Source organism: Mauremys mutica, chromosome 13 (assembly GCF_020497125.1).
Source record: "Mauremys mutica isolate MM-2020 ecotype Southern chromosome 13, ASM2049712v1, whole genome shotgun sequence".
Taxonomy (NCBI): domain Eukaryota; kingdom Metazoa; phylum Chordata; order Testudines; family Geoemydidae; genus Mauremys; species Mauremys mutica.
Genome location: NC_059084.1, coordinates 43652452 through 43671775, shown reverse-complemented (window position 1 = coordinate 43671775; position 19324 = coordinate 43652452). Strand labels below are relative to the sequence as shown.

The window sequence follows — 19324 nt, the reverse complement described above, 5'->3', positions numbered from 1 at the left end:
AGTAAATGTATCATAATTTGGAGTCTTTGCATTAAGATTGAGAGTTTATCCTAAAGTTCTCCTCCAGCTGACCTGCAACTTGTTAGTGTCGATGCAGGAATCATTGGATGAAATTCTCTGTCCTGTGTTATGATCCCAGTATTGTTTTCTAACCTTAACGTCTATCATGACATGAATTTTTGGTAACACTTTTATAATGTTTTCCAACATTTCTTATTTACATAAGACATATGTGAATAAACATCAGGACTGTAGAAGAAATGAAAATAAGAAAAAATAATTTCTTATTTTCATATTAGGATGGAATTTTTCAAAGAAGCATGAGAGAGTCATGCACTTGAAATGCAATGGAAGTCAAGTGCCTAATTCCCTTAGGATACTTTGAAAATCCCAGGCTTACTAGTTATTTTTATGGATCAGCTTTGTCTTCCTCAATCATCAGGATTTAAGAAGATGACATTACTCAGGCTAGTGAAATCTGTCTCCTTATGTACTATCAATCAATACTGTAACCATAACACAGCGCCCAATTAGGAGCCCACAGATTCATTGAATTAAATGGGAACTTGAGGTAATGTTGGTTACTATCTTTGTACAGGTACAAAGCTAATGCTGAGGAGACCACAACCTAAAGGATGAGAGGGAATCACACAGGTGCCTTCAGGTTCATTCTCCTAGGATTCTCTGACCATCCCCAGCTGCGCCTGATATTCTTCTCCATGTTCCTCGCGACCTACATGGTGACCCTCACTGGGAACCTTCTTATCTTTACCATCACCATGGCAGATGCTGCTCTTCACACCCCCATGTATTTTTTTCTCAGGGTCCTGTCCGTCCTGGAGATCTGCTACACCTCAGTTACAGTCCCCAAGATGTTGGTGAACCTCCTGTCTGGGGATAAAAGCATCTCCTTCCTCGGCTGTGCCACGCAGATGTATTTCTTTGTGGCCTTAGGAGGTGTGGAATGCTTTCTACTGTCTGTCATGGCTTATGACCGATACGTGGCCATATGCCACCCTCTGCATTATCCAAGCATCATGAACCACACAAAGTGCATGAGGCTGGCCTCTGGCTCATGGCTCAGTGGTCTGGTTGGATCACTGGGCCATGTTATAATCATATTCAACTTGCATTTCTGTATCTCCCATGAAATCAACCACTTCTTCTGTGACATCACCCCAGTGCTGAAGCTGACTTGTGGCATCACCTTCCTGAATAAAGTGGTTATCTTCACCATTCTCCTGATTTTCATCCCCTTGCCCTTCATCCTCATCCTGGTCTCCTACCTACTCATCATCTTCACCATCCTGAAGATACCATCAGTTCAGGGCAGGTATAAAGCTTTCTCCACCTGTTCCTCCCATCTCATTGTGGTGACTCTCTTCTATGGGACAGGAATCATTAACTATCTGCACCCTAGTTCTACTTCTGTGTCAGGAATGGGGAAAATACTGTCTCTTTCCTACTCTGTCATCACTCCCATGTTGAACCCCATTACGTACAGCCTGAGGAACAAGGAAGTGAGAGATGCTCTGAAGAGAACAGTCACCAGGAAATGTTTTCTTAACTAAAGAAAATTACTTTACTATCAATATTATTCTGGAAAATTAGTAGTGTGTAAAGGGCTCAGGGACTGACCTGGTATTTATATAACAGGCCTAAGGAATTGAATTCCCAACAGAGCCTTACTTTTGTAGCTGTGTTGGGTTGTCCCAGGATATGAGAGAGACAAGGTCAGGAAGAAGGTCTTTTATTGGACCAAACTTTTGTTGGTGGAAGAAAAAAGCTTTTGAGCTTCAGATTTCCTTAGGTCTGAAGAAGGTAACGCGAGTGTCCAACCTAAATATATGTTGAGAAGACCACATAAAATGCAGTGGGCTGCAATCACAGGACAAAGGAGGGTTAGTAGGCAGCAGGGTGTGTGACAAATTGTTGTAATGGGCCATAAAACCAGTCTCTGAGAAGTCCATGTTTTTTAGTGTTCAGCAGACCTATGAATTTAAATTCATCTTGTATTTAGCTTGGACACTTGGGTTACCTTGTCTAATCCTCAAGAAGAGCTCTGCATAGCTCAAAAGCTTGTCTCTCTCACCACCAGAAGTTGGTCCAGTAAAAGATATTACCTCACCCACCTTCTCTTTCTGAATGATAACACGACAATAAAGATAATAACTTTATTATAAACATAATTCTAACAACTCTATAGTGATGCAACTACATAAAGTTCGGTAGCTTTTGATTTTCATATAATCCGGTGGGAAGACTGCCACACAGAGCAGACTGGAGAATGCTATTTATTTTTTAATGGGAAATTAAAAAAAAGTTTCTTATAATTTACCACATCCCCCCACTAACCAATTTTTAAGTAAAGCTGAAATTGGGAAAAAAATTGCTTTTGAAAAATATTTTCAGTAAAAAAGTCTTTATATTGTGTTTTCGATAATTATTTTTTTTAAAAATCATTTTCAGTTTAAATGATTTTCAGTAAAAAGTTCCCATTTTTGAAAACCAAAACCTGAACTTTGTTAGAGAAAATGAAAATTTTACTGTTTTTTTTTTAATTAAGCTTCCAATTTTTCTATGGAAAACCAGAACATTTTGATCAAATGAAAATTTTCTGTGAACATTTTTGGTTCCATCAAAAATTTTCACGTGAAAAAAAAAAGAGCGTGATGAATAAATTTTACAACCTCTACTCCCAACACCTATAAAATGTTGTCTAGACGAAATTACTATAAGGTAGATGTAGTAGGAAGCGAGACTAAGACATAAGCCCTTATATTAAAGGCCTGGTATGAGACAGGACCTGCTCACAGAATCTGGCAAGAACAGGGCTGATATTGCAGAAATACACATTCCTAAGAAGCGCTAGTTACAGAGTACTTACGCAAACACATCCTGATATTAAGTGGTACCAGAACATCCCATTATCAAGGAGGGTACAAAAACATTTCCCAAGGATAACATACTGACCCTTCCTAAAAGATGATTTCAGGATGACAGTATATACTAAAGATGTTTTGACTGAGCCAAGGGGGCAGTAACTAACTATGTTGAAGGGGTAGTACTAACTTGTTTCTATTGTGGTGTAAAAATGTATTTCAAATGTATTGTCTAGCCTAGGGAGGAATGGAAAGTTCCAACGTTCACTGAGCTTGTCCATTGTTACGGGCACACATGTATTAGCGGTCTGGTAGAGTCTGCAGCATACTAATACCGTGCTTCATTGTCAATTAATCTGGCCATGTGCCTTCATCCCTTAAAAGATCATGTGGTCATTGGTGGTTTGCTCAAGTTCTGCCATGCCATCTGTCTGCGCAGGGCTGGGGTGGCACACAAAGGGAACACACACATGCAGAAAAACATCTATCAACGTCTAACCACAATAGGTACACAAATGATTGACTATACTCAAAGAGTAGTTATCAATGATTCTCTGTCCAACTGGGAGGGTATATCTAGTGGGATATGTAGGGTTCAGTCCTTGGTCTGGTATAGTCAATATTTTCATTGACTTGGATAATGGAGTGGACACTATGTTTATAAAATTTGCAGATAACATGAAGCTGCAAGGCATTGCAAGGTCTTTGGAAGACAGGATTACAATTCAAAACAACTTTGAAAAATTAGAGGACAGGTTTGAAATCAACAAGATGAAATTCAATAAAGAAAAGTGCAAAGTACTACACTTAGCAAAATGGGGAATAACTGGAGAGGTGGTAGTAGTGCTGACAAGGATCTGGAGGTTCCAATGGATCACAAATTGAATCTGAGCCAACAATGCAATGTAGTTATGAAAAAGGTAACTATCATTCTGGGGTGCATGATTGACAGGGGTGTACGTAAGTTTTGGGAGGTAAACATCCTGCTCTCTTGGACACTGGTGAGATCTCAGCTGGAATACTGTGCCCCTTTATGGTCACCACACTTTAGGAAAGATGTGGATGAATTGGAGACAGTTCCAAGGAAAGCAACAAAAGTGATAAAATGTTTAAAACACCTGTCCTAGGAGGAAAGGTTTAAAAAAACGGACATGTTCAGTCTTGAGAAAAGAAAACAGAGGGGGGACCTGATAACACTCTTCAAATATGTTAAGGGCTGTCATAAAGCCAATGGTGATCAATTGCTTTCCATGTCCACTAAAGGCAGGACAAGAGGTAATGGGCGTAATCTGTAGCAAGGCAAATTGAGATTAAATATTAGGAAAAGCTTTCTAACTCTAAGGGTAGTTCAGCACTGGAACAGGTGACCAAGGGAGGCTGTGGAATCCCCATCACTGGAGGTTTTTTCAGCACAGGTTGGACAAACACCTGTCAGGGAGGGTCTAGGGCTACTTGGTCCTGTGTGTGGGGGGGGGACCCGGGGGGGGCTGGACTTGATGATCTTTCCAGGTTTCTTTCAGCCCTATATTTTTATGAAAATGCCAGGGGGATCTGGGTTTTGAACTCCCTGAGGGCTTGTCTACACTTACCGGGGGATAGACAGGTGGCGATCAATGCATTGGTGGTCAATTTAGTGGGTCTAGTGAAGACCCGCTAAATTGACTGGAGATCACTCTACCGTTGACTCCTGTACTCCACCAGAACGAGACGAGTAAGGGGAGTCGATATAGCATAGTGCAGACCCATTGGTAAGTAAATCTAACGCTACATTGACTTGAGTTACGCTACTAATGTAATTCAAATTGCATAGCTTAGATCGATTTATCCCCCTAGCGTAGAGAAGGACTTAGTCTTCTTTGGAATCCCAGCCTCCAAGCCAATGAGCAGTGAAGAAGACATCACCAGGGTCCAGTCCTTGTTCATTCCAGGAGAGACACAGAAATACCTCAAGTGGTGATACAATGATGCACAGGATGTGTAAATCAGTCTCAGGTCCAGAGATACACTGGGTCTGGCTGTGTCCAGCTGCTGTTATATATTCAATACCATGAGGAGCAGTTCAGTGAAGTTTTGGTCGAAGGACATTTAATTAAAAGGTGGTAAATTCAATGTTAATAAAAGGAACTACTTTGCAGAACACATAATTAGACTGTGGAACTCTTCACCACATGATGTTCTTGAGGCCAATAGTTTAGCAAGATTCAAAGAGGGGATTGGACATTTATGTGGACAGTAAGAATATCTAGAGTTAATGCAAAGCAAAGGGTTTTAGAAGGTTTAAATCCATGCTTCATGGTTTAAGCCCATCTCTATTGGGAATTAGGATGAGACCTTCATGGGGGACAGATTTCCCCACACCTTCCTATGGTGGGGTTCTTTCATCTTCCTCTGAAGAAGCTGGTGTTGACCATGGTTAGAGCAAGGATGTTGGAGAAGATAGGCCATGGGTTTGCAATTCCTATGCTCCTATGTCCCAGTCCTCTTTCAGGGGCAAATTCTACAACATATTTTCTATTTAATCCCCTCTCTTTTTGGGGGGGGGGATTAGGTTATTCATGAGCCCTGTGTTGGTCCAAAGGGAATGCCCAACAGACTAATGATTATTGGTCAAGATTACTCAGCAGATACTGACAGATACTGACAAATATATTCACAGGAATCCGGGTGATGGGGAGTGGGAACTGAGGAGTTACTGGGAGAAGAAAAATGCTAGGGCAAAACAGATAATCTTCTCCACAATGCTCTGGTGAATCAGGTAACTTAGAATGCAGTTTTGAAAAGCACCTAAGAGATGGGGTTAGAAATATATTTAGATACCTAAAATGGAGCTAGGTGCCTAATGGGATTTTGATTTCCAGAAGTATAGGTTCTTAATACCCATATTAGGTGACAAGGAGTTTTTGAAAATCCCACTGGGCCTCTATCAGCTCCTTTAGGCACCAAAATGCCTTTGAAAAGCTGGCCCTTAGGAACCTAAGTCTCATTGAAAATAAATTGGAGTCAGGTGCCTAACTCACTTAGGGACTTTTGAAAATCCCACTCAGTATATCTGTATCTTTAGATGTCCAAAGACATTTAAAAATCAGGCCCTCTGTCAGGTTTGAAACCATCCTGAAGCTTGCATGGCTCCCTCTACCTATCTATCCACTGTGGATAAATAATGAAAGAATCCTTGGGACAGAGAGAGGAAGTCTACCCATGTACAAGAATAAAGCCATATCCTGGTGATTGGACTTGGCAGCCAGAGTGGTGGTAGACCTGGAATCCAGTCCCTCTGCTCTAATGAAGTTTTAAATGATATATCCACAGTGGCACAGCTTCAAGAGGAGAAGTTGCAGTAGGATGACCAGACAGAAAGTGTGAAAAATTGGGACACTTTTTTTTTCAGGGGTGGGGTATAGTAATGTCTATAAGACAAAGCCCTTGATATCAGGATGGTCCCGATAATATCAGGACATATGGTCACCCTAGGTTGAGGGAGCCCTGCATAAGTATATCCCATAGTTCAATAGCTAGGACATGCACCTGAAAGGTGACAGGCTCCTGTTCAAATCCCTTCTCCCACTCTGGCAGAGGAAGGGCCTTGAACCAGGCATTGTTCACATCCTGAATGAGCACCCTAACCCCAGATCTAAAAATTAGCTGCTGCTCCAGTATAGGCACCTAATACCAAGAGAGGGTTTGTATTTGAGCATCTCAAGCAGAGGGAGGCACCTATCTCCAAGATAGGGGCATCTTCCATTGGCTAGCTTAGGCAAGGAGCTGCCCAGAGTGCTGTTTTTTGTGGATTGTAATCTAAGGAACAAATTTGTCCCTTTTCGTTGTACAGGGAGCTAGTTGAGTGTTACCTTGATGAAGTTTCTTTGAGAGTCTAGCAAACAGTTCCCAAACTTTTTGCCAGCAAAATGTTTAATGACTTATTTCTTCCTGGTACCCCAGACAGCATGAAGGATGCCTTTCTGGGGGGCAAAATGGCATCTTTCACACAGTATGACCTCACAGGCAATTTTGCTCTACAAAATGAGTTCCTCCACACAATTGGGATAACCATGACTCCCTCTGCTTAATGACATGTCCCCACTTGAGGTCACAAGTCAAAGTTTGGAAACCATACCTAGATGCTCTTGAAAATCTGCCCCCTGGGAAAATTTTACCCTTAATGTTAATATTCTTTGTATTGTTTTTTGGTTCTTTGATGAAAAGCTAAATTTTTCATGGGGAAAATTTCTCATCTATTCCAACCTACTCTAATTCCACATTCCAATTGTATCAAGATGATAGTTCCTCTACATAACCAAATCAGGCAATGATGTCATGAAGATTGGGACCAACCTAAGGAAGGTGCACTGAAGTGGGAGCTAGGAGATTCTGGTTTCACCTCTAATAACTGATGTTGATATCTCTATGCACTTAAGGGACTTTATTGAGGGATAAGGTCTCAGGCCATTTCCTAGAAGGCAGTCAAATATAAGCACCTTGGGTCACTCATGCACTTTATTAATAACTAATTGAGAGGTTTCAAAAGGCCATTCCTGGGAAAGTTGAGACTTGATCCCAGATCTCTCAAATGACAAACCCAAGCTTTATCTTTTTAGCCACACTAAAGAATCTGAGAATGGGTGACACAAGCTGGATCATTTGATGATTACCTGTTCTGTTCATTCCCTCTGAAGTACCTGGCATTGGGCCACGGTCAGAAGACAGGATACTGGGCTAAATGGACTATTGGTCTGACCCAGTATGGATGTTCTTATGTTCACACTATCTTTCAAAAGGTGGACTCCGAGCCAATGGGAGCTGGGTGCCTATTCTGCTTAGTCACCTTTGCAAACCCCCCTGGGCACCTTTCTGAATCTCTTGGCACTGAAATACCTTTGAAAATCTGGCCCTCCTCTCTAAACAACCTCTGTCCTGTCCACAGCACCCCCCTATACCACCTTTCAGATACCTGATGTACAGAACTCTGTTGCTGTCTGAAAAAACATCCATGCTTCACTAGTAGAGGTCTGTGTTGAGGACCTGAAAGACCAGGGTTCAAATCCAGTTAAAAATATGTGCAAGGAGTCCTAATGATTTCACATGATGGAATTTGCTTCACAAGTTTTTGTTGTTAAACGTTTGGCTGTGTGTGTCCTCCCTGTGTGCTGTCCCAGCTCTGTGTAGACAGCTGGCATAGCAGACCTTGCGTGAACCGCTCAATGATGACAAGATTCATTAAGATTCAAAGGTGCCCAGACAGGTTTATTGTCAATGAAGCACAGTAATAGCAAGTGGTAGACTCTATGAGGATACTAAGACATGTATGCCTGTGACAATGGACGCAGCTTACTGAATGGCGGGACATTCCACTGCTCCCTTAGCTGGACAAAGATACTCTCTCAGAGTTACCGCTTTATACTCTGCTACAAACAAGTTAGTACTGCCCCTCTGACATAGTTAGTTACTGCTCCCTAATATGGCTAGTTATTACCCATCTCCTTGTATATGCTGGTTTGATGAAAACATCTCTATTTATTACAGTCATCATGACCTTATCTTTAAGGAGGGGTCAGTGTGCTCCTGTTATCCTTGGGGAATGTTTTTTTTACCATCCTTGATATTGGGATGTTCCGGTACCTCTCTTCTGGAATGTGTTTTTCTGCAATATCAGCCCTGTTCTTGCCAGATTCTGTGAACTTGCAAGCAGGCAGAGCCTAATGTTTGTTCACAGCCTGACTTTTGCTAACTTTGCTTTATATCAGTAAAGCTTGCCCACTACTTTAGCTCAGGCCTCATAGCAGGCCTTTGACACAAGGGCTTATATCTCAAGCTCTCTTCCTCCTACAGTTTTCTTTGAAAATCTGGTATATTTAATGTGCACAGTGAGAAGATGTACCTAAAAACAACTGCATAGTTTAAAAAAGCTATGTTGAGACACACAACAACAACCACAACAACAACTATGTTGAGACACACAACAAAAAACAAGTGTTCTGTATTTCATCACCAATTTGGATTGCTTGTTTCAATGCTGAAGGGTCAGACCATGGTGGAAAACTCTAAATTTATGAACTGTGTTGAGTTACTCTCTATTAAGCTGATGTACATGAAAATCATGCCACTTGGTTGCATATTTAGAACATGTTTTGTTCCTTTGGTATTGGAGTGTAAAATGATCGTGGTGTCATTTCCCAAGGGTACATCTAGCATGATTAAAAGACCTGTGCCTGTACACAGGGACCGTGCAAAGTCAGTGAAGATTTTTCTCTGTGATCCGGAGGAAGGTAAGGAATATTGTATTTTGGGGAACCCAAGCAAATGATAGTTATGGGTAACACTTTCAAAAGCACCTGATGTAATTAAGCACCCATTTCCCATTGATTTTCAATGAAAGCCAGTGATTAAATGATTTACAAACCACAATCAATTTCAGGAAGACTGTCATTATGTAGATGCCGTTCCATCATCTATGTCTGAATGTCACACATTGTTATAGGGTCGGTGATGCAAAACAATCTTCATTTACTAGTAAAAAGTGAAGGTACTTATATTCTTTCTTTCTTTCTTTCTTTCTTTCTTTCTTTCTTTCTTTCTTTCTTTCTTTCTTTCTTTCTTTCTTATAAAAAAAGGAACTCATCACATAACCCTGGATCTCCTTGACATAAGTGGCTAGCAAATGCAATTTCTGATCTTTCCCCATGCTGAAGCTAGGAGGGACGATAGTCGGAGTAGGATGAAAATGACATGCAGGGACCCATATTGTGTGGAAACTAGGGACGGAACTGACAAATGGACCTGATTCCTGTGCTGAAGCCAGGAGATGGGGGAATTAACAATAGTAACTCTCTGCCTTTATATCTACCTACTCTGACAGAGTATCTCACTATCTTTTACAATATATATTTTTCTATAATATCTAGATGCCTTACAAAGAAATAACTTCCACAGTTGGAAAATGAACTAATTTCATCCCTACTCCCCAGTGGCAATTTAACTAAGAGAAGAATGTTCTTTCCTCTTCAGACAGTTGCTATTGAACAAGGTAAGGTAAGTACTGATCCAAGTAATTTATCAGGCACATTTTGTCTCTTTTTCTTCATAAGCAGTATCTGTGAGCAGACCATGCTTTCCTGGAGTGGCTTTATGACTTAAACGTGTTAAATGAATGTGTAAATGAATTATTTTATTTGGATGACTCACTCTGACAGGGCCTGATTCCCATTTACACAATAGTTTAATAGATTCAGAGTTTAAGGCCATTATGATCCCCTACTGTTTTTGCAGGTGCCAGTATGGATGATGACTATAAGAAAGATGATCACCATTTTGCATTATTGATAATAGAAGGTAAACTGCCCTGAGTCAAGATGGCTTTAATGATCAAATGTAGCCCAGAAAGGGCATAGGGGAAGATTCAGGCTGAAGGGAAGGGAGACAAGCAAGGGGATGGGGAAAGAAAGGGACAGGATGGAGCTCCCTGCTTGTATAAGTTATCTAAGCAGCTTTGCTGTTTTTCCCTACCTGTCACTACATTCAGAAATCTGTACTATATTGGCTTCTATCTTTCCTCAGGAATAAATACTGTCCCGAGGAACTCAGAGCCCAAATGGCAGGAAGGAATCACACCGTTGTCACTCAGTTCATTCTCCTGGGGCTTTCTGACCTTCCAGAGATACAGGCTTTATTCTTCCTGGTGTTTCTAGCTACCTACATGATCACTCTGACTGGAAATCTTCTCATATTCACCCTGACATTAGCTGATGCTGCCCTCCACACCCCCATGTATTTCTTTCTCATGAACCTGTCCTTTCTGGAGATCTGCTACACCTCGGTCACCCTGCCCAAGATGCTGGCCAACCTCCTCTTGGAGGATAAAACTATCTCCTTCACTGGCTGTGCTGTGCAGATGTATTTCTTTCTATTTCTAGGGGGCACAGAATGTTTTCTTTTGGGGGCGATGGCTTATGACCGCTATGTTGCGATATGCTACCCCTTACGCTATATGCACATTATGAACAATACCAGATGCTCAGAGATGGCTGCTGTGTCATGGATCAGTGGTCTCCTCACGTCCTTGGGACACACCTCAGTCATATTCAGCTTGCCTTTTTGTGGAGCCAATGAAATTAACCATTTCTTCTGTGACATCCCCCCAGTATTGAAGCTGGCCTGTGGGGTCACTTACCTGAATGAAATCGCTGTCTTTATGGTTGCCCTGCTATTCATAACATTTCCCTTTGTGTTGATTCTGGTCTCCTACCTTCTCATCCTCCTGACCATCCTGAAGATGCCCTCGGCTCAGAGTAGGCATAAGGCCTTCTCCACCTGTTCCTCACATCTTCTGGTGGTGACATTGTTCTACGGGACAGGGATTGTCACGTATCTGCGCCCTAATTCTGCATATGCACCAGTTACCAACAAGCTGCTCTCTCTCTTCTACACAGTCATCACCCCCATGTTCAACCCCCTTATCTACAGCCTGAGAAACAAGGAGGTGAAGGAGGCTCTCAGGAGAACAATGGCCAGAAATTGCTTTCTTAAAGGAAACAAATGTATCACAATTATGGGGCCAGGTCCTCGAGGAGTACAAATAGGTTTGTGTTTACAACACCTGAGGGTCTGACCCATAGTTCAGAAAAGTCAGCAATGATGTAGAAATTTTCAAACGAAGGGGATTACAGAGTGTGCTTGCACAGAGCCTGTAGATGCAATGACGGAGATATAGAGATGAGGGCTATACAGTCGGTATCAGTCCTTTACATGTCTGCTTTGTCCAAGACGGATTAAGAGATATCCTTCTTGATAAAACCAGTAGAGCTGGGGGTCAACATTTTTCTGCTAAAATGTTTCTCCCCGTGCCAATTGGAAATGGCATTTCTTTTAAAGAGAAATTTTCACTTCCACCCAAAAATATTTTTTTGGGGGGGGCAGTAGGGCGTTGGTGGAAAAGCCTAAAATATGGAAATGTTTCTCTTTCCTGTAACCAAGTTGCAAAATATCAAAATCTACAATAAATAAAGAAATATATTTTTCGGTTGCCAAAAGTACAACAACAAAAAATGTATTTTAGAGTTTTCAGTTTCTCAGTAAAAAAATAAAAACTATTCTTGAACAAAAAGGTTATTTTTGGTATTTCCCACAGAACCTCTCCCTCCTTCTCTGCAATAAATATATACAATTTGTGATCAACTCTTGAAAGCTTGCAACAGAGATAGGGAGCTAGAAAGCCAGCGAAAACCGTAGGGTCTGTCTGTGTCCCGCAGTCTCAATAAAGAATCTTTTCTACTGTGAAGTTCATTGTGGTGGGAGGAAGTTTTGGGCAGAAGAGGGTATGAAGGAGGTGGAAGATGCCTGTAATATGTAATGAATAAAATATGTACATCTCTGCATTAGGTTGTTATTGCATTGTTTGCTAGATGGTTAAATCAGAAACATCCACAAGAAAGGAGGTCACAGCCCAGATAGGAATTGCTCAGCAACACTCTACATTTATTTTCTATGATATGTTATCTCTGCCTAATAGGTTGCTTAAACTGGTTTGACCAGGCTAAAGAGACACAGGGACTACTGAGACAATCCCACTTCCCAGAAGTGGGGGTATCTGGTTAAGTCAAGTGAAGTCATCATTATGAATAGCCACTCAGCCATAGGCAAATGCACCAATAGCAAAAGATATTAAAATAAGACTTAAAACCTAACTCCAGTATTTTAAAATATTAATATATATCTAAAACCAACATAAACCATTATATCATATATTATCACCATGCTACTTGCTTTTTCTTTATTTCAGTGGCTCACCACGCAAAACTGGCAACCACTCGGATCGCAGATATATTGCCAGTTCCTAGTAAATATTCCATTTTCTGAGCAGTCGAAGAAAAAGGGACAAAAACATGGAAAGCCATTTGATCTCAAGTGGCAATACAAAGTACAATCCAATAAAAAATGCAGTAGGTCTTCCACCTGCCCAGAGCCTAATGGACAGAAGTAGTTACATTTCTCAGTGTCTGTATATCAGCCTCCTAAGTAAGCTGATTACATAGATTGAAAACAGAGAGCTGTAACTTGACTTTAGCAAAGCTTTTGATATAGTCTCCTGCAGTATTCTTGCCAGCAAGTTAAAGAAGCATGGGCTGGATGAATGGACTATAAGATGGATAGAAAGCTGGCTAGATCGTCGGGCTCAACAGGTAGTGATGAATAGCTCCATGTCTAGTTGGCAGCCGGTATCGAGCGGAGAGCCCTAAGGGTCAGTCCTGGGGCCGGTTTTGTTCAATATCTTCATTAATGATTTGGAGGATGGCATGGATTGCACCCTCAGCAAGTTTGCAGGTGACACTAAACAGGAAGGAGTGGTAGATAACGCTGGAGGGTAGGGATAGGATACAGCGGGACCTAGACAAATTAGAGGATTGTGCCAAAAGAAATCTGATGAGGTTCAACAAGGACAAGTGCAGAATCCTGCACTTAGGATGGAAGAATCCCATGCACTGCTATAGACTAGGGACCGAGTGGCTAGGCAGCAGTTCTGCAGAAAAAGGCCTAGAGGTTACAGTGGATGAGAAGCTTGATATGAGTCAACAGTGTGCCCTTGTTGCCAAGAAGGCTAATGGCATTTTGGGCTGTATAAGTAGGAGCAATGCCAGCAGATTGAGGGACATGATCATTCTCCTCTATTTGGCATTGGTGAGGTCTCATCTGGAGTACTGTGTCCCCCACACTACAAGAAGGATGTTGAAAAATTGGAGAGTTCAGCAGAGGGCAACAAAAATGATTAGGGGGCTGGAGCACATGACTTATGAGGAGAGGCTGAGGGAACTAGGGATTGTTTAGACTGCATAAGAGAAGAATGAGAGGGGATTAAATAGCTGCTTTCAACCACCTGAAAGGGAGTTCCAAAGAGGATGGATCTAAACTGTTCTCAGTGGTACCAGATGACAGAACAAGGAGTAATGGTCTCAAGTTTCAGTGAAGGAGGTTTAGGTTGTATATTAGGAAAAACTTTTTCATTAGGAGAGCAGTAAAGCACTGGAATGGGTTACCTAGGGAGGTGGTGGTATCTCCTTCCTTAGAGGTTTTTAAGGTCAGGCTTGACAAAGCCCTGGCTGGGATGACTTAGTTGAGGATTGGTCCTGCTTTGAGCAGGGGGTTGGACTAGATGACATTCTGATGTCCCTTTCAACCCTGATATTCTATGTTTCTAAGGGAATGAGGCATCTCTCATTTAATTTCATCTACTTACTGGTTATTGTTATGACTGTGAGAATAAGAAGGAAGAGAAGATGATCGTGCTACATTTTATTTTTTTCTCATCTTCATTTTGTCTCTAATCCTGATATTTATTCCCTTATGTTTTGTGCAAATAAGAAATTGCCTCCTACTAGAAGGAATGAGACCTGCTCTGTGTGTGTGTGTGTGTGTGCACATGCACACACACACTGCCCCCGTCAGGGGAAAGATATTTTCTTGATGTGTCTGGATGTCTCATTTCTGTACCTGTGAGGAATGGGGAGAGAGGGGGGATTGGGAAATCAGAGAGTTGTAAATAAGCAAAGACTCGTAGCCACAAAGGGTTCACATGAGCAATTCCATCAGGGACCATAGGAATAAACACAAGTGTTTACACATGAATGTCCTGAATCTGGCTGGTGCTGGTAGCGCAATGTTCCCATTGCGGTTAGTGGGAGATGAAGGCCCTCCATCCAGCCACTCACAGGATAGGACCTTCTTATCTGTTGGGTTTATTTTTAAAGCTGAAGGATAAATGACAATTTATCTTTATACGATACCTAATTAAACCCAAAGTATTTAAGGGAACCTGTCTCTGGAGACTCAGAAAACAGCTGAAATACCTGTAATCTACCCAGATCTCCATTCACAGCAGATGCAGGAGTGCTGCCTGCATGTAGAGGTAAATCTGTAGTGGTTTGAATTTCATCTGAGGGTTTGATATTCAGGGATCTGTTCTGCTCTGCTCCTGGTTAGACCGATTCAACCTTGCTAGGGTTGTCCTAGTCACCCGCGTAACTGGGAGGAGAACACGGGACATTTCATTGAGAATGAAACACACTGAAATCAATGACAAAGCCTCAGCCTCTGCTCTTAGTTATTCGAGGGTGTTGCGTGTTCTGAGGCAATGACGACTCGCGATTGCTGAACTGGGATTATTTAATCAAAGATTTATCAGTCAGAGATTAGTACAGCACAATACAAAAGGGTAGTTACATTACCACCCTTGATGTAAGATCAAGAGCTGGGTCTGTGTCTCTTCTTCACTGTAACTGGAAGGACATCCACATCCCATACCTGTGTCATTATATAGGTCATCCAAACAAAGAGAACCTCTTTGTTGAAAGAAACACACATTCTGATCTCATTTCTATACATTCTAGGTTTACCTGATTTATATGTGAAGGCATAATTATTTACAGCTCAGAGGACTAACCCTTCTTCAAGATAATATCTTTCAATGGGTCTTTCTTCCCTCATAATCATTCTTCCCTATCTGATGTAATGATATGTTAGCATTTTATATGTGTGTGTGTGTGTGTGTGTGTTTTAAGGGGATGATTCCCATGAATATCTGGAGGTTTATAGAGATAGAGACACTATGGATTATGCTACCTGCTGGCTGCCATGGCCTATGACCGCTACAGATGCATGTATCCGACGAAGTGAGTATTCACTCACAAAAACTCATGCTCCAAAACGTGTGTTAGTCTATAAGGTGCCACAGAACTCTTTGCCGCTCTCACTCTGAATTGAAATATCTGATTCCAGATTTACACTGTGGCAATGTGAGTCTCAGAGCCAGGGTTTGTATTTTTCTTTTAATGGCACGTTGCTAGCTAGCTAGATGTACACGGGGCTAGCTAGCTAGCTAGCTAGCTTGATGGTGATGTACATAGGCACAGCTTTGTTGAAGTCAGTGGGGCTACACCAGTGTATCCCAGTTGATGAAACTAAAAAGACTGAGGGCTAGATTTTTAAAGATATGTAGGTACTGAGTGGGATTTTCTAAAGTACCTAAGCACCAAACACTCTTTGATTTCAGTAGCTGTTGGGTGCCTAGCTGCTTTTGAAAATCCCACCAAGCAACTCAATAGCTTTAAAAAATCCAGCCACAAAAGACTAAGAGAGCTTGGCTTGTTTAGCTTAGTAAAATGCATGCTGAGAAGGGTTCTGATTGCCCTCTATAAATGCACTGGGAGAGTAAACATGAGGCAGGGCAAATGCTGGCACAAGAACAAATGGAGATAAACTGTCTGTGAGTACATTTAGTCTGGAAATTAGAAGAATGTTTCTAACCATCAGAGGAGGGAGGTTCTGGAACAGCCTCCCAATAGGGCCAAACAATCTAATTAGTGTTAACACGGAGCTGGATCCTTTTATGATTGGGATTGTACAATGTGGTTCCCAGTGAAAACAGGGAACTGGACTTAATGAGCCAGGAGGTCTCTTCCAGTCCTATGTTCCTATGAGCTGGCCCATAATGACCACATGGAAATTATTTTTTCTCCTCTTTCCACAGATGAGCTATACCAGTGAAATTGCACAGCGGAATCACAGCATGCTGACCTACTTCATTTTCTTCAGATTCTGGAGACATCCAGAGACCCGAGCAATACTTTGTGTAGGTTTCTCCATTATCTATACCATTGCCCTGACAGGAAACCTCCTCATCATCTTCATGACAGTACTGGACCCAGCCCTCCACACCCCCATGTATTTCTTCCTTCGGAACCTATCCTTCCTGGAGATCTGCTACACCTCGGTCACCATCCCTAAGATTCTGGTTAATTTAATCTCTGAGGAGATGGCCATCTCCTTCACTGGATGCGCTGCCCAGATGTATTTCCTCCTTTCTCTTGGGACGGCAGAATGCTACTTGCTGGCTGCCATGGCCTATGACCGCTACAGAGCCATCTGCTCCCCTCTGCACTACACCCTTCTCATGAACCATAGGGCCTGTGCCAAGATGGCCACTGCCTGCTGGCTCTGCGGAATTCTGATGCCTCTGGGCAACGTGGCTTGGATCTTTTCCTTGCCCTATTGTGGGCCCAACGAGGTCAACCACTTCTTCTGTGATATCTACCCAGTGCTGAAGCTGGCCTGTGGGGACACTTCGAGGAACGAGGCCTCCATCCTAGCCCTCAGTGTTTTGATCAACCTGTCCCCCTTCTTGCTGGTTGTGGTGTCCTATGCTCGAATACTCTCCAGCATCCTGAAGACCCCATCAGCTGAGGGAAGGCATAAGGCCTTCTCAACCTGCTCCTCTCACCTCACCGTGGTCACCTTATTCTATGGCTCAGCCTGTGCTATTTACCTGCGGCCGAAGTCCAACCACACAGTGGAGGTGGATATGTTGATCTCTCTTTTTTATTCTGTCCTTGCTCCAGTGCTGAACCCTGTGATCTACAGTCTGAGGAACAAAGAGGTGAAGAATGCTCTGAGCAGACTCAGGGGAAGAAGGAGGTTTTCATAAGTCACGGAAAAATAGTGGGGCTGTCCAGTTCAAAGTAGGGCTTTAAAAAATAAAGTTACCAAATTATTGAATCTGCCCAGTTTTTTCTATGAAATGCACCATAGGTTCACTTCTCAGTTCAGCCACAGACTCCCTATGCAATATATAGCTCCACAGAGAGACAAGGTGCGGGAGGTGATATCTTTCATTGGACCAGATTCTGTTGGGGAGAGAGGCAAGCTTTCAAGATCACACAGAGCTCTTCTTCAAACCCTAAAGAGACAGGCATAGAACACATGCAACTCTAAAGATCTATCCACTAGGCCACATTGCTTACCTAGTGTCCTTTTAATGATGGGTAGAGATGCTGAACAGCCCAGAGAGCAGTTCCAACATGGTCTTCTGGTAAATTTATCAGTGGGTTTGATCCCAGAACTAAATTGCTACCCTTCTCCTTTGTGAAGTCAATGGCAGATTCGCTATTGGTTTCCATGGAGCCAGCTGAGTTTACAGAGATCAAATCAAATGTCAGTTAAACCAAGTTCTTAACCAGATACTGAGAACATAGTTGGGAATTGTTCCTGCTTTGAGCAGGGGGCTGGACTAGATGATATCCTGAGGTCCCTTCCAACCCTGATATTCTATGATTCTATGTATCAGAGGGGTAGCCGTGTTAGTCTGGTTCTGTAAAAGCAGCAAAGAATCCTGTGGCACCTTATAGACTAACAGACGTTTTGCAGCATGAGCTTTCGTGGGTGAATACCCACTTCTTCAGATGCAAGTCAGATGCAAGATTCTATGAACTCCTGTAATCACTCACCTTCCCCTAATCCTCAGAAATGTTTGTGAACACACTACAATAACCCTCCATATGTACACCTTCACACAGCTGTGGCCCCTTAACATTTTTATCATGTGTGCAAACAAAAATGTCCCCACACTTCTACAAACATGTACACACATAAATTAATCAGCCATATACATGTCCAGAAATGCACACACATGTTTTCCCGCTGGTGTGCAAAAATGTAGCCAGAGTTCCCCTAAAACACACACACACACATTATCTCTCTCCCAATTCTTCAAACACCACACCCCCCGCAACCCACGCAAGTACACCCCTTTGTGCACTCTCTCTCACACACGACTTATTAAAACAAAAAACTAGAGGAAGATGTGAGGTGCTAAATTTGCAACTGGATATCCAACAATCCAAAGGTTGTGGGGCAGTTTGCATCCCCAGGTTTAGTTTTGTATATTGTAGTGATAAGGGCCAACTGTGAAACCAGGTGTAGGATGCAACTTCCCTAAAATTTCAGAGCTGGCATTTTGGTAGAAACCCCATGAATGTTTATCCAAGAAAATGTGTACAGCTGTGCTAGACATGAATGTGTTTCTCTATATGGCATGGCCCTGAAATGATGGGGTCTAAATTAGCTGTTCCCACTCAAGAAAGATCTTGGAGTCATTGTGGATAGTTCTCTGAAAACATCCACTCAATGTGCAGCGGCAGTCAAAAAAGGTGAACAGAATGTTGGGAATCATTTGGAAAGGGATAGATAATAAGACAGAAAATATAATATGGCCGCTATATAAATCCATGGTACGCCCACATTTTGAATACTGTGTGCAGATGTGATAGCCCCATCTCAAAAAAGATATATTGGACTTGGAAAAGGTTTTGAAAAGAGCAACAAAACTGATGAGGGGGTATGGAATAGCTTCCTTATGAGGAGTGATTAATAAGATTGGGACTTTTCAGCTTGGAAAACAGAAGACTAAGGCGAGATATGACAGAAGTCTTTAAAATCATGAGGAGTTTTCTTTACTCTGTCTCATAACACAAGAACTAGGGGTCACCAAATGAAATTAATAGGTGGAAGGTTTAAAACAAATAAAAGGAAATATTTCTTCACACAGCACACAATCAACCTGTGGAAATCTTTGCAAGAGGATGTTGTGAAGGCCAACTCTATAACAGGGTTCAAAAAAGAAC

The 19324-nt window shown here is 42.0% G+C and overlaps 3 protein-coding genes across 3 annotated transcripts; all 3 read left to right on the top strand.

Moving 5' to 3' along the window:
* Positions 1-644: 644 nt before the first annotated feature.
* Positions 645-1571, top strand: LOC123347431 (olfactory receptor 10A7-like). Its single transcript, XM_044984849.1, has one exon. It carries the CDS (start codon positions 720-722, stop codon positions 1569-1571), a length of 852 nt encoding a protein of 283 aa, XP_044840784.1. The 5' UTR covers positions 645-719.
* Positions 1572-10428: 8857 nt separating this feature from the next.
* Positions 10429-11484, top strand: LOC123347430 (olfactory receptor 10A4-like). Its single transcript, XM_044984848.1, has one exon. It carries the CDS (start codon positions 10468-10470, stop codon positions 11482-11484), a length of 1017 nt encoding a protein of 338 aa, XP_044840783.1. The 5' UTR covers positions 10429-10467.
* A 4911-nt stretch (positions 11485-16395) lies between these two features.
* Positions 16396-17349, top strand: LOC123348603 (olfactory receptor 10A2-like). The gene has a single exon (XM_044986172.1). It carries the CDS (start codon positions 16396-16398, stop codon positions 17347-17349), a length of 954 nt encoding a protein of 317 aa, XP_044842107.1.
* The last annotated feature ends 1975 nt before the right edge of the window (positions 17350-19324 follow it).